The 26,379-nt window shown below is 34.3% G+C and overlaps 2 protein-coding genes, 1 long non-coding RNA gene and 2 pseudogenes across 3 annotated transcripts; 3 read left to right on the forward strand and 2 right to left on the reverse strand.

Moving 5' to 3' along the window:
- On the forward strand, positions 4,867-6,360 carry LOC104719684 (phenolic glucoside malonyltransferase 1-like). The gene has a single exon (XM_010437651.2). It carries the CDS (start codon positions 4,904-4,906, stop codon positions 6,290-6,292), a length of 1,389 nt encoding a protein of 462 aa, XP_010435953.1. The 5' UTR covers positions 4,867-4,903; the 3' UTR covers positions 6,293-6,360.
- LOC104719685 lies at positions 10,609-11,178 on the reverse strand (annotated as a pseudogene).
- On the forward strand, positions 15,922-16,728 carry LOC109126943. Its single transcript, XM_019230914.1, has 3 exons — positions 15,922-16,057; positions 16,253-16,317; positions 16,484-16,728. The coding sequence occupies exons 1-3, from the start codon at positions 15,991-15,993 to the stop codon at positions 16,595-16,597; spliced, it is 246 nt and encodes an 81-aa protein (XP_019086459.1). The 5' UTR covers positions 15,922-15,990; the 3' UTR covers positions 16,598-16,728.
- On the forward strand, positions 17,606-21,028 carry LOC104719686 (annotated as a pseudogene).
- LOC104719687 lies at positions 21,212-22,980 on the reverse strand. The gene is made up of 3 exons (XR_756656.2): positions 22,568-22,980; positions 21,651-22,315; positions 21,212-21,561 (listed from the first exon to the last, which is right to left on the reverse strand). It is a non-coding gene; the product is annotated as an uncharacterized LOC104719687 (long non-coding RNA).

The following is a 26,379-nucleotide window of genomic DNA, read 5'->3' on the forward strand; positions in this document are numbered from 1 at the left end:
ATGTTTAGTTGACGCACCTGCTAGAAAAACCATAAATTCAGCTGATGTAATTGCTTTTTTTTTTTGTTGACGAAGTTTGCGTGAGTTTGTTACAGTAACAAAGTTTGAGCTCTTGTCAATTGCTTCAGATTCCTTATGCCTACGTCTTTTTCTCTACCCGATATGTGGAAAACAAGCATCTATGATATCATTTTATTGGATGAATTTAAAGGGTTGAGTAAAGTTCTATTATGAAAATCATTGAGGGCCTTTTGTTTTGAAGAAAAAAAGAAACAAAGATGGTGTCGATGGTTGGTAAAAAAATAGAATGGTCTGGATGATTGTTAAGTTTTTTATAATTTTACAGTGGTTTTATTTTGAAATTGCAGAGATCGTGGAGGAGTGGGAGGACAGTTACTCAAGAAAATTCAGGTTTATTTCTAACGTTTTGCAGTTTTGTTGTATTATTTTTTAGTTATCTTTTAATCTTATTGGACATGTGACTTATGCGTTATAGGATAAAGGATATTATGATAAATGAAAGAAGCTGATATGTTATATCAAATAAGAAGATTATGTCTTGTAGGCTTACCCTATATATAAATGTCTCATTTTCGTCTTGTACAATGAGCAAAAAAAAAAAAAAAAGCTTAGGGGTTACTCTAAAGAGAATTGTCTTGTTTACGAAAACAGCAAAACCACAAATCTTCTCGTGATAATTGGGTTAGTATCATTTAGTCAACATCTTTAATATATTTATATTTCATGCAAAAATAATATGATTACTTACAAAATCCTGCATTTCCGAGCTCGTGTTAGATTTGATACACTTGCATGTGCCACATATTCGTGGAGAATCGTTGGTGCATTCTTTAACATCATTCTTAGTTAGTTCATGTTTTCATAAATCATAAGTACATACTTAGGCAAAACGTGAAGAAGAAAAAATGTTATAATACAAAAGAAAAGAAAAACAATAATAATAATTGAAAAGAACGATTTGTGTAATTCTTTGGATTCTATCAAAGTGAATAATGACGATGGACAATTTCGTTGAATGTTATGGTCTCTTGCTTTTAATTTTAAATCATGATGTATTTTTTTTATTTTCAGGACAATGTTTTCTGTGACTTCCGAATCACTCCAAGTAGTAAATTTCAAGGAAACGAAGGGAACAATATTTTTTTTTTTTTGTTAAAAAGGGAACAATATTTGTGAAGACGAAATAAGCGCATTGCATGAAGATTTGCTTATACACATAATTAATGTTTCTCCCGACCAAAGATGTTGTGAACACCATGTTTTTGTCGAAAAGGTGGAGGTCTATCTGGAAAATGGTGCCAAGTCTCGAGTACGAGGAAAGTAGAGACACTGAACGTGATACAAGCTCGAGCTAACTCGGCCGTTACGATCCGGTTTCGTCGCCAAACTTCTCGAACCAAGGAAGGAGTGGTTAAGGGACAAGCTGCTCAAGCCTCCAAACCACGAACAAACACGTAACCTAGGGAAGACGAGATGCACCACACGAGCTGCGAGATTCTCGTGATAAAACACAAAGGTTCTCTAGTTATGGAGTATCGGGTCTCGACAAAGTTGAGAACGAAGAGGCTGCGTAAACTAGGGCAAGCTTAAAAGCAAATTCTTATTTTATTTCATCGTGAAAAATAATGATACACACGGTGGCTTTTATAGCCAATTACAAGAAATACAAAAATTAAAATAAAATAAAATACTCTATACTCTAGAGTTTATTGTGCAACCGTCTTAATTGAAATAACTACGGGGTGGTACTGGTTTGAGATTTATGAAGATTTTTTAAGAGTTTAACAAAATCATTAAAAGTGAATAAGTGAAAGATTGTTAAAAATTACTAGAGAGTTTTGTTGATTAGTTTTCTAAAATCTTGTAAAGTTCTCCAAACAATCCCTGTATTTTTGTGATACTTTCTATGACTTTATTTTGTAAAAAACTTGTTTTAAATCATGAACCAATAACATAATAATTGAACTCATTAAAAATCCTAGATTCTTTTGTTTTAATTGAATAACACAAAACTTTTAATGACTTTATAAAAGTCTGAATCCAATAACCCAGATTTGTTAAGATTTTAAATGACTTTTTACAAATCAGAAACTAATAACACTAAACTTTAACAGACTTTAACAAAATCTTGTTTTAATAACAACAGATTCTACCTAACATTTAAAATCTTTAAAACTCTATTTAAATCTTAAACTAATAACCCCCGCTAAATATGGCTAATTTAATCCTGCAAAATCAACGCAATAAACTCATTAAAATAAAAAAATGGAAATAATTCAAAAACTTACCTTCACAGATCGGTAATGAAGGAAAGTCTTGAGCTTGTTCACCAAGCCTTGGTTCTAGACGTTCTCCTAGTCTTCATGCATCCTCTATGTTGATCACAAGGAAGTTGTGAGCTTGGGCCTGCGAGCCCACCAGTGGCCAAAAGTCACTTCGGAATGAATCCAGGTCACGACTCACGGTGGAAGGTGGTGTAACGTCTTCTTCATGTTGGTCTTGAATTGTAGAGAAAATAGCTCGACCCAATGGCTCACGTGGAGGTGGTGATGAGCTGACTTGTTCCATGAGTTTTTCCACGTACTTGTTGAACTTGTGTTGAAGCACTTTAGCTCGTTGTCTTGTTATGGCTCCATCAAAGACTTGTGGTGCTTCTGGTTTAGATTCTTTGTCCGGTTTTGTTGGACCATCCGGTTCAGTCACTACAAGAAAACATGGAATTTCCGACTGCAATTTGCGACTTAAAACACAATCGCTAAATTTAGCGACTGAATTGCGATTGTTTTGCTACTCAATAGCTACACAAATAAAACAGTCGCCAAATAGACGCTAATTCGAGACTAATGTATATTGTCGCACTGTAGTCGCCAATTTGCGACTAATTTGGCGACCGGTTTTTCAGTCGCCAATCGTTGCGACTAAGCAGCTACTATTTAGAGACTGATTTATTTAATTTGGGCCTTAAACCAAATTTGGTCTGTAAGAAAACGGCCCAAACCCAAATCGATCTCATCTTCATCCCGAGAAAATCCTAATCCCTCATTTCTCTTCTTCCCCGAGAAAACCCTAGATCTCAATTACTCTCAATCGGGAACCCTAAATCTTCATCCCGTTCTTGTTTCTCTTTTGTTGTTGATGGCCGGAGTAAAGAAAAGAGGAGGAGGAAGAAGAAACTCCCCAAATCCCACCTTTTTATGTATCTTTTTCTTCTCCTTCGTCGCGACATCATTTCTCACTCGTCCTCATCCATGGCTAGTGTTTTTCAAGAGAGAGTTGAAACGTTGTTGGCCTTGTCTCTGGATTCTCTGTAACTAGTTTCCTCATCACCACACCCACCCACGGTTGGTAAGTTCTCAGATCTACTCGATTTTCATTTTTTGTTTGTTGTTGTTTTCCTATTTTTTTTTCAGTTTTAGATGTTCTCAGATCTTACTGGATTGCATGTTGTTTTGATGATTGTAGGTGATCTCGACAGGGCAGATTTCTTCACCGGGAGATCGTACTATCGGATGCCATCATCACCGTTGCAGATCCGGCGGCTGTGGAGTCCATGAACCCTAATTTTTTATGGACTTGTTTTTGTTACCTAATTTGGGCTTGTGTATTGTATAGGGCTCATGATTTATTGGGTTGTAATTGTAAATTTTTAAGGTCCATTATCATTATTTTGTTCTAATTCGGTTTGAATAAACCGAAACCGAATAACCCGAAATAACCGAATGCCTTTTCATAATCTGTTTTGGTATTACAAAATCAAATAATTCAATTTGACCAGATTTACAAGAAAAAACCTGATAAATCGATAATTAAACAGTCGTAAAACAGTCACGAAAACGTACACGGATCAGTAACCAAAACAGTCGCAAATGAGTAACCAAATCAGTCACTAAAGCGTTGCAACTCAGTCGCCATTTTAGGTACTGTTTCGCGAGGGAACAACGACCAAAACTATCAGTCGCCAATTCGTAGCTATTTGCTGACTCTTTAGCGACTGATTATTTTAGCGACGCTCTGTTTAGCGACTACGGTTTTTAGTTGCCAAACAGTCGTTACTAGGTATTTGCGACTGTTTAGTGACTGTTTTTGTAGTCGGCAATTCCATGTTTTCTTGTAGTGAGTTAGGATGTCCTCATTAGAACGTGTAAGCGTTTGGTGGTTTCTTGACAAGTCTTTGCACCTATACTAGAAAGCTTGTCTATCAAACTCAATGAACGTTGTCCTATTGACGCAGATATTAATAAGTGGATTGCAAACGCAGTTTATCTTGATAAGGTAGAACTTGATCAGTACAACTTGGCAGCCTGATGAAAAACTTCTGATACCTTTTTCCTCAACCACATCTCTCATCGTGTGTATGACCCATGCAATGGTAGATGTTTCAGCCCCCCGGTACATTCGCTCTTTTTTTTTTTTTTGTGTGATCACATTGTCTCATCTACCTATGTTGATGTACACATTGAAGGTTAACTGTTGCAGTGCTGTTTACTTCACTCGGCTTACCACTCTTCAAATAACGCAATTGGACACAGACTGGATGGAACCACTTTTACTTTTGCTTAAAAATTCTCTTAACATTCTCATCTAATACTCTTTTTGAAAATCATTTAACATTGACCAGGTTGAATCCATACTTCAATATTTCTCGATTTTTTTTTGTCCTTTCTGTTTTTCAAAAGGAGAATAAATATCCTTCTATTGTTTTGTTAATATTTTATATTTACTAATTGGTATTATCTTCTTGGTTTTTGAAACAAAATTGAAAATTGAATTCCTCCTATCCATCTTTGTATTTTTCTTTGTGATAAAAAATTCCTACCCATAAAAATATATATCATCGTCGGATAAGTATCTCACAACACACAATGGTAAGGTGAGCAAAGAAATGGTTTCACCATCACTTAACATCATCGAGGTGGCACGAGTCACCCCTTCAAACTCCGACTCGTCCGAGTCACTCACTCTTCCTCTCACCTTCTTCGACCTTTTCTGGTTCAAGCTCCATCCAGTCGAACGAGTCATCTTCTATCGACTCACCGAAGCAACTCGACATTTCTTCGACGCAGTCATCGTCCCCAACCTCAAAACCTCTCTCTCCTCGTCCCTCTCTCACTATCTCCCCCTCACCGGCAAACTCGTCTGGGAACAACTTGACACCAAACCAAGCATCGTCTACTCTCCAAACGACGCCGTTTCATTCACCATCGCCGAGTCAAACGCCGATTTCTCACGTTTCACCGGCAACGAACCATACCCCACCACCGAGCTATACACGTTCGTCCCCGAGTTACGTGTCTCCGACGACTCAGCCTCCGTCGTGTCGTTTCAAGTCACGTTATTTCCAAACCAAGGGTTTTGCATCGGCCTAAAAGCACACCATGCCGTTTTAGATGGAAAAACAACAACCATGTTTCTCAAATCTTGGGCGCACGCATGTAAAAATCAAGATTCTTCTCTACCGGAGGATCTAATCCCAAATTATGATCGTACGGTTATAAAAAGCCCGACGGATATGGATACAGAGGTCTTGAACATTTGGCACTCAAGAGCCAAAATGTTCACCGGCGGTAAAGAACCAGAAAATCCCAAGAGTTTAAAGCTCATGTGGTCGCCGGAGATTGGTCCTGACGTCATTCGATACACTCTCAATCTCACTAAAGAAGATATTCAAAAGCTCAGAGATAAACTTAAGAGAGAATCCTCTGTTTCATCATCACCAAAGGAACTTCGCTTATCGACGTTTGTGACTGTTTACTCATATGTTTTGACGTGTATGATCAAAGCTCGAGGCGGTGATCCGAATAGACCGGTGGGGTACGTATTCGCGGTGGATTTACGAAGTCTCATGGTTCCACCGGTGCCGTCGAGTTATTTCGGCAATTGTGTCGCTTCTTGTTTTAAATTGCAGTTAAAGGCAGAGACTTTTATTAGTGAAAAAGGGTTTTTAGCAGCTGCGAGAATGGTTAGTGATTCGGTTGAGGCATTGGATGAGAGTATAGCATGGAGATTCCCCGAGCTTTTAAGGTCTTTGATGACTCTTCCACAAGGAGCACAGGTTCTGACTGTTGCGGGATCGACCCGATTTGGAGTATACGGGTTGGATTTCGGGTGGGGCAAACCAGAGAAAGTGGCGGTTGTGTCGATTGATCAAGGCGAAGCGATTTCCTTGGCGGAGAGTAGAGATGGAAATGGCGGTGTGGAGGTTGGCTTCTCGCTCAAGAAACATGAAATGGCTGTTCTCATTGACTTGCTTCATAACGGCCTCAAAGATTAAATTATTTTTCTTCCTCCACAAGAATAAAGCAATCCAATCACATGTTTAATTTAATCGTTGTTTTTGTTTCCGTCCGTGTTTTTATAGTCCACAAGGCGGGTTGTGCCCAACGGCTTCGGAACCACCTTTTTATTGGTCATAAAGCTAGTAGTTCCAAAATATTCTTTGGTTATTACTACTACTCGAAAAAAATCATGAAGGCCGTTATATATATACGAGGTTTCTAGTATAATATAATTAGATGAGGATCCCTTGTCTAATGTGAGGGTTTAAAATTTTATAAATTTAATTAAATTTAATAAAAATATATTAAAATTTGTTGTATATTATTCATAAATTTTATTTTTGTTATAATACACTGATTTATATCCATTTATAACTCTTTTATGTATATTACTATTAAAAGTGTATTTTTTACACCTAAATATACTTTATTTTACAAATATATTCTTTATTACCACCTATAAAATGTCTATATGAACACATTTAGCCAACTATTTACTTTCACTTCTGCATAGTTTTTTAATTACTAAAATTATTGGCTCAAAAACATTTTGAATAAAAAATATATTACATAATATACTAATTAATGATGTATCATCACAATAATGTATGACCACCATGCAAAAAACCTTGTCTCCGCCTTCATCCTTTATGGAAAGAACCTTGTCTCCGCCTTCATCCTTTATGGAAAGAACCTTGCGTCCAACCTGCTCTACCATGGAGAGAATCTTGGCTCCGCCTTCCTCCTTTGGGGAGATAACTTTTCGCCCAACCTCCTCCACCTTCCTCATTTGGAGAAATAACCTTGTGTCCAACCTTCTCCTCAATAGAGAGAACCTCGGCTCTGCTCTCCTCATGTATGGAGAGAACATGTTCACATTCTTTTTTCTATCTCAAAATGGCTTGCTCCGATAACCAATGAAAGTAAAAACTTTTTTCTACCGTCACAAAATCTTATAGTAACTAATGTTAAAAATTTTAATGTATTCGTGGAAGTATTTTTGACACACTATAATATAGTCTCTGTCTCTGTAACGCCTCAACCGCCACCTTGCTTAGTGAGCCTATGTCCACTCTCAGTCTATGGGCCCACCTTTTTAAGTGGGCCCTACGTCTATTCCCGCCCCGTGGATCCAACCATATTTGATGGCTGGTTTGTTACGTCTGAGAGGCTTTCCGCAAACTAGGGCGTCAGAGTTTTTGAGCTCCTATGGATCTATGAACAATGATTTATGTTTTTCTAATCTATCTATCTATGTTTGTTGTAATCTTGTGTTTGATTAGCCTATTTTATCTATCCATTAAGTTGATGAGCTTCTACTCTGTCTCCCTTTGGGATTGAATGAATAATCGTAACAATTTTGTTTGCAAAAAAAAAGGGTTTATGACCAATCAAGGTTGAAAAATTAGAAGAAAAATAATTTGACATAATTAAATAAACAATAGAAAATTATAAGCATGGTAATATATGAATCCCAAATAATTCAAAGATAAAAATATAAAATAAATAAAACAATCTTAAATACTACAATAAATTTTAAAATACGGTATTAGGAAAAGAAGACGCATATATTAATCTTTTTTTGGGTTAACATATTAATCTTACCTATTCCCAACTGAAAATGGAGAAAGTAGGAAAAAAATTTGGTTTAAAAAAATAAGAAATTTTACCTTCCCATTTAAAAAAATTCCTCAATTATAAAAAAATTGAAAGCAGTGTTTTTGAAAAAATTATTTAAATATGAGATGGTCTATTTTTATATAGAAGTAAGTATTTATAAAATTTGGGATGAATAATTAACTGTATATTTTTCTTAATCCCTTTTCTATTTTTTTGTAGAATTAATAATTTAAAATGAAAAATAAATAAATAATATTATAATTTCGAATTTTATGAAATGTTTATATATATAATCTCCTTTTAATTATTAAAAAAAACTTTTTATTTTTAATAAATTCTGTAATTTTTGATAATTATCTCTTTACATTATTAATAGTTTTTAAAACAAAATATTTTATTTTTGTTGTAATCAAATTTCTCCTATTAAATATTAACTTTTACACATGTTAAAACCTGAGATTGATAACTTGAAACATATCAAAATCTTGTTAATGACTAACTTTCAAAACCCAACTTTATATAATAAGATTTAGATATCTGTTGAAAATTTGATTATCTGTGAACATCCAAAGTCATGCACATAAAAAGAAACGAAAATACCAGCAGGTGAAATACGGGATATGCTGATAAAAAATATCAGATATCCGTACGCTAAATTGTGTTGGATAGAATAGTTGATCTCAGCAAAACTTAATGGTTTTGCTAACACCGTTACGGTATATTTGCGCACAAAATTAAAAGCGAAGGTACTAAATTCAAATAATTGTTTAGCGAAGGTATGTTTTCGAACAGTAATATAGTTCATGTATGAATTCAACATAGTCCAATAGTGAAGGTATGTAAACGCCGATTTTCCGTTTTACTCTTTATTAATATATTTATAACTTTTTATCGGTTAAAACATTAAAACAATATGGATAGAACTGGAATATTCACCAAAAAAATTGCATTCAAAATTTAAAATGATAACTAGAATGAAAATTCAAAAGCGACAACTAAATTAGAAAAGAGTACTTTTTTGCAACTCCATTGTCGCCCCCTATCTTTGCGTAAGTGAGCATCGTTTTTTTTCTTTCCTTTTGGGTTCTTATTCAATCAATTATTTTATGGGTCAATCTGTTGTATAACCAAAATCACTAATATAATTAAGAACTAGGGAGCTGCCGGCAAAAACTTTTTTAAAACAATTATTGTCTAAACTTTATTATGGTCAAATATAACACTAATTCAATTCTTTTATACGCTTGTATGGGCAGATATATTTTTAAATAATAGTTCAACTAATTTAACAAACCAAAAAGTAAATTAATTATAAGACTAAAAAGGATTCCAACAAAAATGTAAATAGAAAAAAATTAACCAAAAGAGCAGCTATAATTTAATCTTCAATAATAAGAAACAAAAATAATTTTTCTAATATAAACATAAAGTAATATAGTTAGGGGAGTTACCCGCGAGCATTCGCGACCAAATGTAATTAACAAAAATAATTAATATTTTAAAATTATAACTACAATTAGAAATTCAATTCATGAAAACAATAAAGCATATCAATAGCATCTCACCATAGATAAACAATCAAATCACATAATAGTAAATCCAATTCATTAGAATCGAATGTTGTGACTGAGCGCCTCTATATTGATAACAATTTTATAAATAGAAATTTTCTTGAAACAAATATTTATAATAGATTATAATATTTATTTTTCATTTTTTTTTAAATGGTAAATGGGATATGAATATTTGATTTCCAATTTTTTTTTTCAACCATTAGCAAAAACATTCGTAGGGAGCGGGATTCGATCTCGGGTGTGATGGTGCCTAGTGCATTAAGAACTTACCACCGGCCACTGCACTAAGGTCACTTCACTTGATTTCCAAATTTTTCTAATTTTCATTTAAAAAAAAAAATTTGTGTTTATTTTCAATAGTTTTTTCCTAATTTGTTTTCTTTAATCATCCTCCTAATTATAATCGTCAGGATCTTCTATCTTATTTAGAGTTTTTGCTCATCCTTTTAGTGATGGAGTATCTAGCCAAAGAAACATAGTTTTTTACCGGAGATTTGTAGCAACCTTATGAGATTTCTTCGGGATTATAGAAGATTGTGTCATATCTTCAACTTAAATAGATATTTGTAGTATATCCTCTTGAGTTTTTTTAGTTCCTTCTATCTAAGTCAATTTTTCATAATTATCTATAGAAATTTAATATTTTCAAAAATAGAAATTTTTCTAGAAACAAATATTACAATATATTCTAATATTTAATTTCTATTTTTAAATTTTTTTAAATGTGATATGAATATTTCGGCTTCTTGAGTTGATATGAAATTTGGCAACCAAAGGCCTCGATAGTTCTACTATTTTCTGATCTGCTTTCGTCCCAACTGGAAATGTAGATTGTATACATTCGATAAGCCTCCACACATTTGTTAATAGAGACATTTGAAAATTCCCTTGGATGTAATCATCACTTTCCACTTTGGAAATGTAGAAAAGTATATAATGTGTAGGGTTGAAATCGTGCAACCAACGTTCTCCGATCAATTATATAAAGCTTGATCGGCTGATAGTTACATATTTTAGTTTGGTTACGTATTTTACTTATTACTGATTTATTTGAAATATTTTCAAAACATGGATATGCTATACGGTCAACTTAATTATAAGTAAACCGAGTAAATTATTTTTGATCGGAAAATATAGCATATATGCTATATGCTTCCTCCGTAACCACCACCACCTCCTCCATAGCCGCTACCACCTTCACGGCGACCACCGTATCCACCTCGGCCACCGCCGCATCTACCAGATACGTAACCACCGCCGCTACGGTAACCACCACCGCCACCACCACGGCCTCCTCCACCGCCGCCGCTTCCTCTTAACTGAGCCTCATTCACAGTGATGATACGGCCATCAAGCTATTTCCCGTTCATCTCCTCAATAGCATCCCTCATGGATTTCTCGTCCTTGGAGGTGACGAATCCGAATCCCCTTGACCTTCCAGTCTCACGATCGTTAATGATTTGTAAACAAAAATCAAAGAGAATCACACAAATCAGCAAAAAAACCAATCGAAGACGACTTTGTAAAAAAACACGATGAAATAGATCGATCTCAGAGCTCATAAAAGCAAGAACATGAACGTACCGATGGGACAAAATTATTCAAGAGGGGTAAATCCCTTATATATTAAAAGAGAATTATTCTCGAGAAAAAGCTTACATGTTGTCGCCACAGATCTCCATACCCAATTTACTGTTCATCTTTAGTATTCCAAAAAATTACGTAAAACTGTCACTGCTATATATATATATATATATATATATATATATATATATTTTTGTCAACTCCCACTACTGTTTAATTTATATTAAATTACACAATATTTTGCTCCTATAAATTCTATATTTGCCCAAAAAACATATAATCACCAATTAAAATGACATAAATATACATACTTTAATTTGGATAACTATGTAGTTAAACATTATATATAAATATGTAGCTATAGTATTTTTACAGAAATCTTAATATTTAGAAAATCCAGTCCAATAAAAATGAAAACAAGTAATAATATTATACCAATAGCTGAGATATTTAGGGATCTAATGATCAATTAAAATTTATAAAATCCAGTGATATAATACCATAACTAAAACAAATTATATAAGGGATCTAATGACCAATTATAGTCTTTTCCCTCACGAAACAATTTTATAATTTTATTTCTCCATCAATTACGGACACATATATAACTTAAAAAAACTAATAATAATCCAAATTAAAAGAATTCTCCTTAATAAAATACCTTCTGGTATCTCCTATAAAAAATATTCACGCTTTATATACCATTTTGTTATTTTCCATTCTTTTACTATATTATTTACATTAAATTGTCATTAGTATAACTAAAGAATCTTTTATTCAATAATTGAAGGAAATCTATACTATTAATTGGGGAATACACTTAAGGGTTTTAAAAAAAATCATATCAAATATCCATGTTGCTAAACTGACCTAATTTACATATTAAGAAGAAGAAAAAAAGATTAAACAACAAATTTATTATATTTTAGGAAATCGTTCAAATTAGTTCCATAGTAATCAGGTTATGAGAATTTTGTGTGGGTATATTCATGTATGACAAAATACGGGACAAGAATTTTGGTAACAAAAATTCACGCAGAACATATGTGGACATATTATTTACTTATATGAATTACAAGGAATAGGGTTTTTTTCGGGTCAAAAAAAATTTAAACATTGCAATCAGACATATTAGACGGGTTTGATCGCTTGAAAATTATATTATTAAAAAAATCATGCAAAAATAACTCCGCACGTACGTGCGGGTCCGAACCTAGTAATATATTAGACACAAAGATCATATTATTTTCCAAAAAAAACAGAATTATCAATTTAAGATGAAGAAGAAACATTAATCACAAGTACTTATGAAGAAATATTAGTCATAAATATTTATTTAAATAATAGCATAAAAATATTTAAATCTATTTATAAACAGAAAGAAATCAAAGTTTGTAGAAAATTACCATAAAAATAGAATCCACCATAGTTTTTGTGCAACTATAATCATTACAAAAAAATATTAGCAATCGTTTTATTTTTAAAAATTTAGGATTCAGGTTAGCTAAAATTAATACATGAATTTCATTATATTTAATTTTGTAGACCCACAATTATGATCAATGATCATGTTACATATAAAAAAAAGTTTCTTTCAAATTACTAAACTACAAAACAAAATATAGAAAATAATATAACATATATGTTTTAAAAGATGGAGAAACCATAGACTTTGACGCGTAATGCCCCGACCGCCACCTCTTAGTGGGCCCATGTCCAATCCCAGTTCATGGGCCCACTTTCCTTAATGGGCCTCACGTCCTCTTACTAGGCCCGTGAGCCCATCTATATCCGACGGTCGGTTTGCTACGTCCTGGAGGCTTTAAAGACTTGTTACCGTCCCTACAAGTCACCATATAATATTTCCCTGTGTTTTGTCCTCACTCGCACAGTTCTGATAGTCACTTCCCGGAAGGTAACCCATTCTGAGACTACTCCAGCATAGTCACTTCGTGGAAGGTCATCTATTTTTCATAATGTGAACTATTATGGTATGTGTGGAATATTTATGTTTCTATAATAGAATTTGCAAATTTAAGTTTTTGTAAATATATATGATAAGGAAGGGAAATAATTAAACGAAAATAAAAACAAGAACATATACACATGGTGGAGGTGACTGTGCATGTGGAAGTAGAGTAGAGAGGGAAACCAATTATTCTTATGACATAAGGGACAAAAATGTCATTATTATAGATAATACATAATATGATAAATTGATGGTTAGTATTGTTTGTTAGTTAAATATAGTTTTTTTTTTGTTTTTTTTGCCAAATTCTCTAATTATATTTTAGGTTTTTTTTTTTGCTTTTGGGATCAATAATACAAGTTTTTCTTTCTGGTTGAAGAATGGGAGACCAAGCCTCACGTGTTTTATTAAAATATCCAAATGAACTACAAACAGACACGTTGAGAACGTGAAATCTCCAGAAGGTCATCCCCTAAAAATGGTGCTATTACATCTGGAACAGAACAAAAGTATGAAAACTTAACGGTAATGATAACACATAGTTAGCTAATGTATCGACAAGACAATTAGCTTTCCTATACACGTGAGAGATACACATAAAAAAGTTCCTTAAAATAAAGCCATGGGTTGTACCATGAAAGACAACGAATAATACTCACTAATACATGTCATTAAAAAGCCCACCACCATTTCTGAATCAATCTCCAAAGCTATCTAGGTTCAGCCAAAGGAGCGAATCAACGCCCAATATTCAGTGCAAAGCTACCCTGCCACTCACCTATCTCATTACGTAGAACCCCTCCTACAGTAGCTGATCATGGATTACCATGAGAGGCCCCATCTGTATTTACTTCCAACAAACTAGGTTCTGGTGGCACAACTCTGATTTGTCATAGCCACTTCCAGAGCTAGATCTTCGAGAAATCTGACTCTATCTCTACATTTACCTCTCTCGCCAAAAAAAATTTCATACCGCCACTTCAAACCCAACCAGACTGTCATTGCCAAGGTAATTGACCATGGACAAGCCCCTCTGGTCACTCTGTCTCCCAAATTAACATAAAGCTATTCGAGAAACGACTGAGCAAAAAACACATTCCTCTTTCGTACTGGGATCAGTTGCAACCACACACCCGACACCGACATAGTTGGACAATCAGGCAGAACATGCAAAATTGTCTCCACTCCATTACAAATCGTACAAACATTCCAATCACATAAATGTTTGTGTTGTCTTTCACCATTCACCATAATCGAGGGTATTGGAAATTTGTTCTTCACGTAGAAGCCATTCTAATTTGATTTGTTTAGACATTTTAATTTATTTAAAAAAAAAATGCAACAAAAATGTTTAAAACTGGGTTTTTGGTCATTTGTTCAAAGAGTTGTGTTACTCTAGTTATCACATTCGATTATGTGTCATTCTAGTTATTTTAGCAAAGAGTTGTGTCAAACTAGATAAATTTCAGTATAAACAAACATTGAAGAGTGATTACAAAGTTAGCAAACTAGTCATCGAATATAGGTGAGCCCACGGCCGAGAGCCATAACCCCATCCTATGAGATCTACTTAAAAAATAGGTCCATAAGACGATAATGGACATGGGGCCCAATAAAAAGTGTGGTGATGGGTAGTTTTTTATTTGACTACATTATAATATCAATTAAAAACCAAACATCTATTTACAAAAAACAATTATGGCTTAATTTTATAACTTGACTAATCAAAACATTTTTGCCCTTTAAATTATGTGAATCCCTAAACCTAACAAGAAAATTATTCTGACATCATTGTAAAAACACAAATCAAAATCTAAATAAATTGCATTAAGAAACAGAATAGAGAAGAAGTAAAGCAGTTCTAAATACATACATATTAAAACAAACAATGTATGAAGAGATGATAAAGACAGAGCAATTTGTACATGGGCTAATTACACTAACACTAGAGGAGAGTGAGGTGATTAAGGATTGAGAGGAGGCTTATGATAGGAAACATATCTTCGTAATACATATGTATAAAAATAACTTTTTATTATTGATTATCAGTGTCTTATGAAGATTTTTGAAGAGTTCAACAAAATCATTAAAAGTTAATAAGTGAAAGATTGTTAAAGATTGCTAGAGAGTTTTGTTGATTGGTTTTCTAAAATCTTGTAAAGTCTTCCAAACAATCCCTGTATTTTTATGATACTTTTATGACTTTATTATGTAAAGAAAGTGTCTAAAATCATGAACCAATAACATAATAATTAAACTCATTAACAATGCTAGATTCTTTTGTTTTAGTTGAATAACACCAAATTTTTAATGACTTTATAAAAGTCTGAATCCAATAACCCAGATTTGTTAAGAATTTAAATGATTTTTTACAAATCACAAACTAATAACACTAAACTTTAACAGAGTTTAACAAAATCTTGATCTAATAACAACAGATTCTACATAACATTTAAAATCTTTAAAACTCTATTCAAATCTTAAACCAATAACACCCACTATTGTATGTTTATTTCATTAGTTAATGGGCTACTATAGGCAACATATCTTCGTAACAATGTAAACATATTGTATAAAGATATTTTCTTATGATTTTTTCCCTTCTTTTTCTTTTTTGGTTTGAAGGAAAAAAAAGATTCTTTTCTAATTACTTTTGATTTTTTTTGGAAACTAATTGATAATTTAAGGACTTGTAAAATATAAATATGTTAATTGTCTGAAAAAAAAATCAGTACTAAAAGATTTAGTTTTAAATGTAAATTAAGAATGAAGACCTATGTGCATATACATTAGTGGATAGCTGAATATAATGGTAAATATCTATTTCTTTGTCAACACAATACCACAATGTGTATACATATATATATAGAGAAGCATGCGTTAGTTCTATAACTATAATATACAAAACCAGACTATATATATCTTGAGTTCTCTCGGATAGAAAAAAATGTTTTCAAAGATGAATCTAGTGACTCTTATATCGCTCTTGCTCATTTCTCCATTGTGTTCTTCAGGTAATTTGAAAGTATCATAAAACATCTAATTTAATAAAATAATGACTATAATTGATGCATGATATATTAGTGTGATGTGAAAAACTGTACGTTTAACATAGAAGATGTTGTCTAATTGTTATGAATTTCACATCTGTACTATATATACTCTAACAATATGATTCTTCATTGATTAATTCACCTATTCTTTCTTAGGATTTGGGTTTAAAGAGGGCCATGGAATTGAAATTGCTCACACCAACCAATATTCTGTAAACAATGTAAGCAATACTATTAACGAAAATACATATTTTCATAGATTTTTCTTTTCTTTCGTATTTGTTGATCAATAATTTTTAGTCACTTTAAAAAAATAGATCAGCGCGCATATGATAATTGTGGTGAAATTTTTCATCAAACCAAACAAAAAAAATTGTGCTTATATAGGTTGAAGAGAGTATTTCGAATATGATGGATTATCCGGAACCAGGCCCAAACCCAACACACGATCCGACAAAACCTGGTTATGGTTATCCTCCGCCACCGCCACGGGCACAATAGATGAACTAAGATTCATGTTGAAGCAAATATCAGATATATGATATGTACTATCAAACTAATCAAAAGAAAATGAATAAAATGTTATAATAAACTCTTGAACCAAAATTTTATGAACTGTCAGTTGTTTAACTCCTTTCGTTGGGTGAAGTATTTTTTTGAATCCTTGATTTCTTTTCAAGTTATTAAACTCTTGAACCAAAAATTTTTATATACTCATCAGTATGCATCTTAGTTTTATCAATTTGGTTTTGCAAAAAACACATACGAAAAAAATATTGATCATCGTCTACCAAAAAAACAATATAGAAAAATATATATGTTTCAAAATTTGAATTATATACCCTAAACCCTTGAGATATAGAGTTTAGAAACAAGGCAAATCAAAAGACTCAAAAACACACTTGCATTATTGTTAAAAACCATAAAAACCATGATATATCACACACCTAAAAAATATAATTCGTTTTATAATTTTCTTGTAAATGAATCTACAAAAGTTTTAAACGTGCTAGCTAAATAATGTTTGTTTTTAACAATCAAATTGCTTGGTTTAATTTAGTGGTCGTGTGAATAATGAATTCATGGAGGTTGATGTCGTCCGTCCCGGTTGTCACAATTACATACTGCATATCATATTCCTTTTCACGGACTTTTCAGAATTAAATCGAAAATTAAGTTTTTTTTTCGGATTCTTATATGAACAATTTTTTTTTTTTTTTTGACAGCATATTTTAGACCAATTCATGCTCATGATATATCTTTTGATCATTATAATAGTTTTCTATCGAATTATTAAACTATTTCAAATTAGAATTTTTTTATGTATACGGTATACCTAATAATTATGAGGCAAATAAGTCATGCCACATAATAAAAAAAAAAACATTTGGTCCCCTTCTAAGTTTTTACTTTTGAGAACCCTAATACGTTGTTACCATCTTTGCCTTCTTGCCGTTGAACCACTTTGAGAACCCTAAATCGATACCGTCTCCGCCACGCAATTTTGTTATGGAGACCAAAAGCAAAAAGGTAGCATTGTTATCTGACTCCGTAGATTCAATCAGCTCTCTTCCAGATGAGATACTTGCTCATATCTTGTCGTTTCTTCCTACTAAACGAGCTGCTTATATACCTCAATTCTCTCCAAAAGATGGAGGACTCTGTTCCATATAATGAATCTTCTCTGCTCATCTCTCGATCAAGACGACTCTGATTTACTCTATCCCGAGACCGAGAGACACAGTGAAGACGCATCGAATAGCTTCAGAGATTTCGTGGATAAAACACTTTCAGTTTCAGTTTCCAACAACAATTCCTTGAAGAAATTCTCACTAAAATATCAAGATGATGATGTTCACCGCATGGCTCTTACTCGCAGATGGATATCAAAGGCATTGGAACAAGGCCTTTCCGATCTTGATCTTCGCATAAATATGCCTTTGATGCACAAGCCACCAAGTCTTCTTCCTAACACCCTATACATTAACAACACATTGGTCAAGCGAGTGGCGGATCCAGAAACATTTTTAGCATGGGGCACAATATAACGAAAAAAAATTATATGAACATGAAAAGAAGCTGTATTATAAATTTAAAAACCTATTAAATTACAATAGGTTTTTTATACTAAATAAAATTTTCGTCATGTCACTTTATCAACTTTTTTTTCAGCAAAACAAATTAGGCTACCCTTTAGAAACCATTAATTATATTTTGGATTGAAATACTGATATATGAACAAATTATCAATTATAATATAAAATAACATAATGCATAAGTTTGAAGCATAGAAAATAGTTTTATAAAACTAGATAAAAAAAACGATTATTTTAACTAGAGAATTTTCCATTGTATAAATTAATCACAAAATAATTACTTACTATAAAGTATAAACACGTTTGTTTTAGAAGTTACAACTGGAAGAAAAAAACAATAAAAAAAAAGTTTTAGTTAACAGAGGAAAAACTAGGTCAATGATGCTATATTGCTAAATATAAATCTTCCATCGTTGTTATTATAATTCGCAGGCTTCCTTTGCACAATTAAAAGAAATAATTGTCGGATACATTTGTTTATAGAAATAAAAAATTTTATATGGGTGTTTTATTTTGGGTTGAAATATTTTATTTCCTTCTTTGTATGACTGGTTTGGCCGTTTGGGGTTAAGGCACATCTTTGGTTTGTAATTAGAGTGGGGCACCTTTCAAAATTACCTATTAGACTGAAGATAATTGAGTAAGTTGTATGAAGAAAAGGAAAAAAACCAATGTTTTTAAAACCGGACCGGTAACTGAATCGGGAAAGTTTCTGGGTCATGAGTCAATACGGTTCGACTGGGGTTAACCGGGTTTAATTGATTTTGATGATATTTTTATAAATAATAAGGAAGGATATGTTTTCTATTTTTTTTCAATGGTTACAACTATGATATAATTGGTTACACCAAATAAAATATTTCAATAATCATAATTTTTTTTAAATAATAAACTTAAAGTGTAACAAACTAACCATTACCAATAAAATATTTTAATAATCATTCTCTTCTATTACGTATACTAGAGAAAAAATGAACACCAAATTGATTACCAAAACATGCACTGATCAAACATCTTTTATTATAAAAATAATTAGTTTCAATAAAATTACTTTAATTTTGAAGATTTGTGGTGTGAGTTGCAGAGAACTCAAACTAAAAGAAAAAAAACTAATATGAAAAGTAAAAAGTTCAATTACGAGAATTTTTATTTTAAGAAACCCTACTACTGCTAAAAATAAAACTAGAAAGGTAATTAATTGCACTCGTTTTTACAAAAAAAAGTTAGAACCCGGTTTTATCCGGTTCAATGGTTCACCAGTTTTTGGGTTTTTGGCGGGTTGATATGGTTTTTTTACCGGTTCAATTTTCTTTGGATTTTGATATTAATCCAACCTGAGTATGCTGCCGGTTCGCGGGTTAACGTGGTTCGACCGCCGGTCCAGTCCAGTTTTGAAAACATTGAAAAAAACAAAAAAAAAACTGCGTGGGGCACGTGCCCCACCCTTCAATGCCTTGCGTCCGCCCCTGGGTCAAGCTCACTTTAGGAACATAACTTTGTCTCGGTAAGTCTCCTTTGAGGGAGGTTTGTCTTCCCCTGCTAAAGAGTCTCTCCTCCTGATGCAGCAGCATCTTGATGGCTTAGATACGTATTATTGGATTTTACGTGTTTTTGTTAATTTCCTTTTTCTTGTTTTCTAAGAAAGACTTCTTTGGGTGTTTAAGTCTTTTTATTTACTTTCTCCTACGTCGGTTGTGACCTAGGTTGGAAACTATATAAGTGCTCTTGGGGTTAAGGTTTTAAGGCAGCTTTTGATAATTAATAAACGAGATTTGTTTCTCATCCCTTGTCTTGATTTGATTAGCTTCATCAAAACAGGAAGTCGGTCTCAAGAGATTTACGCAAATCTCTTGATTCAGCGAAGTAGGTCTCAAGAGAATAATTCAATTCCCTTGATTGAGCTACAAACCAGTTTCTTAGGCTGCGCCACCTCCACACAGTTTCGTTTTCAAATTGTTGTCTGTGTGATGTGATGCTTGAGGGTTGCCCTGAGCTCGAAGAATTATATATACATCACATTTACATTAGAGATAGAGATTGTGAATTCGAAGATCTTTCAGCACCTCACTTTATAGACCACGGCAACATCAAGAAACTCACAGTTCACTACAATAACGATGTTCAATCCCCTCGCGTTTTGTCAATCTACACACCCAGTCTTGTCTACCTCGACTACTCTGATTATCTAACTTGTCTCTATGAATCGGAGGATTGCTTCAATGCTCTTTTAGAAGCCCGCCTGAATCTTGTTTTCCCACGGAACGGGAGATGGGGTTATGAACACAACACCTGTTTAAAAATCGTGAATTCTATCTCCAGTCTTCAAATCCTTTACCTCTCTTCTTCTACTGTTGAGGCATGTCTCTGATCCCCATCTCTATCTCTTTCCTTTCACTTATTCTTTCTTTCTTTGTCTTGTTTGATGGTTTGTTTGTTGCTTTGATGTGTTGCATGCCTTGATCTTGATGAGAATCCCATGTTTAAGAACTTGGCCACTCTACATTTTGAGGGTAATAAGAAAGAATATTGGAAATTGCTTAGCAATATGATTGAAAAGGCTCCAAAGCTAGAAACTCTAGTCCTTAATGGTTTGTGCGGCATAAGCGATTGTGGGGTTAACATTAATGGTGGGACTGTTGTGAAGGTGGTTGAGATACAAAGGTATAAAGGAAGTCTCGAGGAACTGAACCAAGTGAAGTGCTTCTTGAGAGAAATGGAGAATCTTGAAGAGATGAAAGTGAATATTAGTGATGAGGCAGACAACAAGTTGCAACTCACAAATGATCTTCTTGCTCTTCCTAAACGATCATCCAAATGCAACATCCATGTCATGTGATCGTGTGTTTGATACAATTACAATCGGATGTTACTTAATAGGCAAGATCTTAGTAGAGAAATCTTGAAGTTTGGTTTCTAGCTTTTCTTTGTATTTTTTGTTTTATTTCCTCTAACTCTGTGTTTTGTCTTTATCAAAAACAATAAAATTCTCTTGTAACTAAGATTCAATTTATGATGGTGTTTCTACTGTTTCGTGAACAGCTTCATTACACTAGATCATTTAGTAAAATAACTTACACTAAATGATCTCTATTTCACAAAGTTTCTCTCTCGCTTTCAAAGATACAATAAGAACACAGATACAGCTGAAATTAAAACTGAAATAAATGGTTTGCTTGAACACTCTTACTTACTTCATTCGAAAGGCCATGAAAAGTCATCAACGTAGCTGTTCACACAGGATCATAATGAGAAGAACATTCATAAGCATGGCACACAAATATGAGCAGTGTAGGAACTTGGCCAGGCGACTCTTTATGGCTTGGTGATCCTCTTAATCTCATTATCTTGGAAGCAGGCATTACGCGGTACCTGAAAAAAAAAAAAGGTGTTAAAGAGACTGGATTAATCATAGCAATGTTCTAAAGGATCAGCTTTAAGAGAATCACAGCCATGTTCACCTCTTTGTTAAGTCTCCCTCTGAAATGTTCTAAAGCATCAGCTTCAAGAGAATCACAGCCATGTGCGTGCATCGAGAAACTGAAGGCTCAGTGGCATTTCTTTCACCCCGATTTGAGTTTCTTGCAGTTATTGAGGCAGAGAGTTACCAATGAGGTAAGATCTCTAATGCTTTAATAGCTGCTGAGATCTAACTTGGTGAAATGACTTAGCTGGTCTAATAATGACATCACGTTCTTGCAATTGTCAAGGCATCAGAGGGATTCACCAATGATCTGAGGTTCCTACATTTGGAAAGAGTGAGTGACTGCACCTGAGTTAGCTCTGTCAATTCCTTGAGTTTGCTGGAGCCATAGAGTTTTCAACCGGGAAATTCTATTCATATCTTCTGGTAAGCTCTCAGAATCATTTCCGCTCAAGTCCAGTTATTCTAAGAATTCCAAGTGGCCAATCCCATCTGACAAATTTTGGCATGTTTAAGTTGACTAGTTTAGCTCTTTCAGGCCAGGAATATATGGAAAGCTAGCTGCGAAAGGTGACAGGTCGACGACTGTTTTCTTTGTAACTGAACCTCCTGTTTTCTTTGTAGCTGAACCACTTATTATGGTTGTAGCAGGGATCTGTTTTTCAGAACTGAAGGAAAAGTATTCAGCAAATCCTTCACAATCTGCAAAAACATTAACACACCGTCAAAATTATGAAACATTTTCTACTATAGAGTCATCTTATACATATGTGCTTTGTGCATACACAAATCTGAATCTATAAATTCTCCAATGCGGTAACCAACAAAAGATGTATTTAGAAAATATGACATGTTAAACCAAATCAACTTAACAATGTGTTCTGATCCAAATTAGTAACACTATGTTCCTCGACATTTTAAAGTTTGAAAAAAAAAAAGATTGAAAGATTGTACCTTGAACAACCAAATTCAATTCTGGATACCACACAACCTGCGGATCAGAATTCAGAACACATTCACAAAAATTTAAAAGCTTGAACTTGTTTCAATCATCCAATTCAATAATTATTTCAACACAAATTAAGCAAAATGTTACTAATCTCCGATTCAGTTACATGCATAGAAGAACATAAACTAAGGGTTCGAAGCTCCCAGGAAACCATTAAGAAAGAAAGGAATGAAATTTGCAAAAATGAGTATTGAGTAAATCAAAAGGAATGATTTTTCGAATAATGATTAAAAGTGTCTAATTTTGGTTAAAACCTTTCAAAAATTGAAGAATAAGAAGAACTGAAAACAAAAGAAAGAGAAAGATCATTCCGAAGAAGAAAGAGAGCTCTCTCATTGTATAACCTTGAACATTTGGTTTTCTGTGATAGGAATCACACGTCTCTCAAACATCTCTTCTCTTCTGTTTTATTCTTTATTTGGTTTTACTATTATTTTGGTTTAGTATTTCATTTTCTCTAATTAACCGGTATCTATGTAAACCAGATTTGCACTTTTATTATATATGTAAGGCATACAGCTGCACATGAACGTTAATCGAATAATAATATTTTCTTACACCCTTCTCTCTGTTAACTCATAATCATTGACCACCACCGAATCCTTTGCTCCGAGGTGATATTCTTATCTCTTTCACTTTCTAGCTTGTGATTCACCGTTGTTCGAGCTTTTGGTAAGCTTCTGGATCGGATTTATAGCTCTTCCTAAGAAGACCTATCTCATTGGTATCAGAGCAGAACGAACCTCGGACCGTAAATCATGGCAGATGCTACCAGATTACAGACCATGGCAAAACAAATTAATGACCAGAAGAAGGTCACAGATGACCTCAACTCCAAGATTGAAGGTTTGGTGAAATCGCGGGTTAGTCTAGAAGAGACAATCTCGAAGTTCATGTCACAGACCTTGACCCAGTTTAACCGACCTCATGAATCAGACCCATCCACCTCAACCATATCGTCATCACAAAACCCAAACACACCCGACCCACCCAGTCTTAACCAATATGCACACGATCTTAACCCGACACCTCCACTTGAGCAAGAGACAACACCTTTTTTGCCTAATGGACTGGCTTCAAGGCTGACGAAAATTGGCTTCCCTACCTTTGATGGCACAAAGATCAATGACTGGATTTATAGGTGTGAGCAATTTTTCATGCTTGACAACACACCACCGGAGCAAAAATTTCGTTTTGCGTCTCTTTATCTCGAGGGTAATGCTTTGCAATGGCATCACAATTACATCCATGAACGATGTGGTGGTTATCCTTTATGGCCAGCATACATCGTTGCCATCTCTAGTCGCTTTGGTGAACCTTACGATGATCCATTGGCTTCGTTAGTCACCTTGAAGCAAGTTGGTGATACTTTGGATGTTTACTTAAATAAATTTGAATGTGCTCTTACACGGTTGTCGCTACCAAAGTCATATGCGCTCATCATCTTTTTGGCAAATATGAGTCCACATCTAGCCTTACATGTGAGACAGTTCGAGGTGCAAACAGTCTCGGAAGCAGGTCATCTTGCCAAATTACACGAAACTTAACTCCTCCAATTTCCATCCAAACAAAATCGAGTTTCTTTCAACCCATACTACAAACCCCAGCCCATCCTCAATCCGACAACTGCTCCTATACTCCCATCACCCAAACCAACCTTCACACCACGAACCACTTCTGAAAAACCAGCCCAAAATTTCTCTTACCAAGAGATGCAAGATAGGAGAGCCAAAGGCCTTTGTATGTTTTGTGATGAACCTTTTTCTCCAGGACATCATTTGAAACATAAGAGAGGACAAATTCTTTACATGGAGGGTGAAGAAGATATTATGTCAGATGAAGAGGGAGTTACAGAGCTAATGTTACAGGAAGTAATAGATGATCGGCCTGATAAAACACCAACTATATCTGTGAATGCTCTGAGCGGCTCTACCACATTCAATTGTATGCGGATCATTGGTCAGTATGGGAAGAAGAAGATTCATATTTTGCTAGATCCTGGTAGTACACACAACTTTTTGGAGTTAAATGCAGCTAAAGACTTGGGTTGTTTGCTGGAAATTATCAAGCCCATGTCTGTCTCAGCAGCAAATGGGAACAATTTACAAACTGGTTTCAAGTGCAGTTATTTCACATGGTCTATGCAGAATTACACTTTTACTACAGAAATCAGAACTCTACCTCTCGACTGTTGTGATTTGGTGTTAGGAGTGCAGTGGCTTGTTACTCTCGGTCCCATCTTGTGGGATTTTTTTGAACCTGAGAATGGATTTCACTTTCAACGGCATTAGACATATCTTGCGTGGTGTTACAAAAGTCGGATGTAAGTTGATTAGCGGTGGTTGTCTCAATCAGTTGTTGCTTCAAGAACCACAAATTGCAATGCTTCAGCTCAGAGAAATCGACGACTTAGATTCTCCCTCCAAATCTCTGCAAACAGATGCCCTATTCTCTTATATATCTGCCACAAGAACTGATTCTGTACACTTAACCTCTTTGCAGCCTTTGTTAACATCTTATGCAGACTTGTTTGCGGAGCCTACTGAACTTCCTCCTTTTAGAGAAGGATTTGATCACCAGATTCCCCTTGTCGTTGGAGCCAATCCTGTGAATCAACGACCTTACAGATACTCCTCGCTACAGAAAGATGTGATCGATACTATGGTTAAGGATATGCTGCAACAAGGGATTATTCAGTACAGCTCCAGTCCGTATGCCTCTCCCGCTGTGCTTGTTAAGAAAAAAGATGGCTCTTGGAGATTATGTGTGGATTATAGAGGCCTCAATAAGCAGACAATTAAAGATAAGTATCCTATACCATTGCTTGAAGATTTATTAGATGAGTTAGGTGGATCTAAAATTTTCTCCAAGTTGGATCTCAGGGCTGGATTCCATCAAATTAGAATGTCACCATCCGACGTGAATAGGACAGCTTTCAAAACACACTCTGGACACTACGAGTATTTGGTGATGCCGTTTGGTCTTACAAATGCTCCTTGCAAATTTCAAAGCCTCATGAATCATGTATTTCAGAGTATTGCTAGAAAATGTTTGCTTGTCTTCTTTGATGACATTCTTGTGTACAGTCATACGTGGGAAGAGCATCTCCAGCATTTGAACATGGTTTTCACCATACTCCGCGAACAACAACTGTATCTTAAACCTTCCAAGTGTACTTTTGGAGCTACCATTATCGAATATTTGGGCCATTTTATATCTGCAGATAGTGTGAGCACTGATCCTAGCAAGATCAAGGCAATTGAATAGTGGCCTATACCCTCGACTCAAAAGCAGCTGCAGAGTTTCTTAGGACTAGCCAATTACTACAGACGGTTTATCAAGGGCTATAGTGTTGTTGCTCGTCCACTCACCACTCTGCTTAAGAAGGACAGGTTTTTATGGTGTTCAGATGCTACACAAGCCTTTATAGCACTAAAGGCAGCCATCACCTCGTCTCCAGTTCTAGCTCTCCCTGACTTTAACAAGTTATTTGTGATAGAGACAGATGCTTCTAACTCTGGAATTGGTGCTGTTTTGATGCAGGATAAACACCCAATTGGGTACATTAGTAGAGAATTGGGTCCTAAACATCAATCCCCATCTGTTTATGAGAAAGAATTGATGGCAGTGGTGCACGATGTACAAACGTGGAGTGCCTATCTCGCCCACCGACCATTCCTTATTAAGACAGATCAGAAAAGCTTGAAATTTCTCTTGGAACAGAAGGTAACAACTCCCTTTCAACAAAGGTGGTTGT

This window comes from Camelina sativa, chromosome 10 (genome assembly GCF_000633955.1).
Source record: "Camelina sativa cultivar DH55 chromosome 10, Cs, whole genome shotgun sequence".
Taxonomy (NCBI): Eukaryota; Viridiplantae; Streptophyta; class Magnoliopsida; order Brassicales; family Brassicaceae; genus Camelina; species Camelina sativa.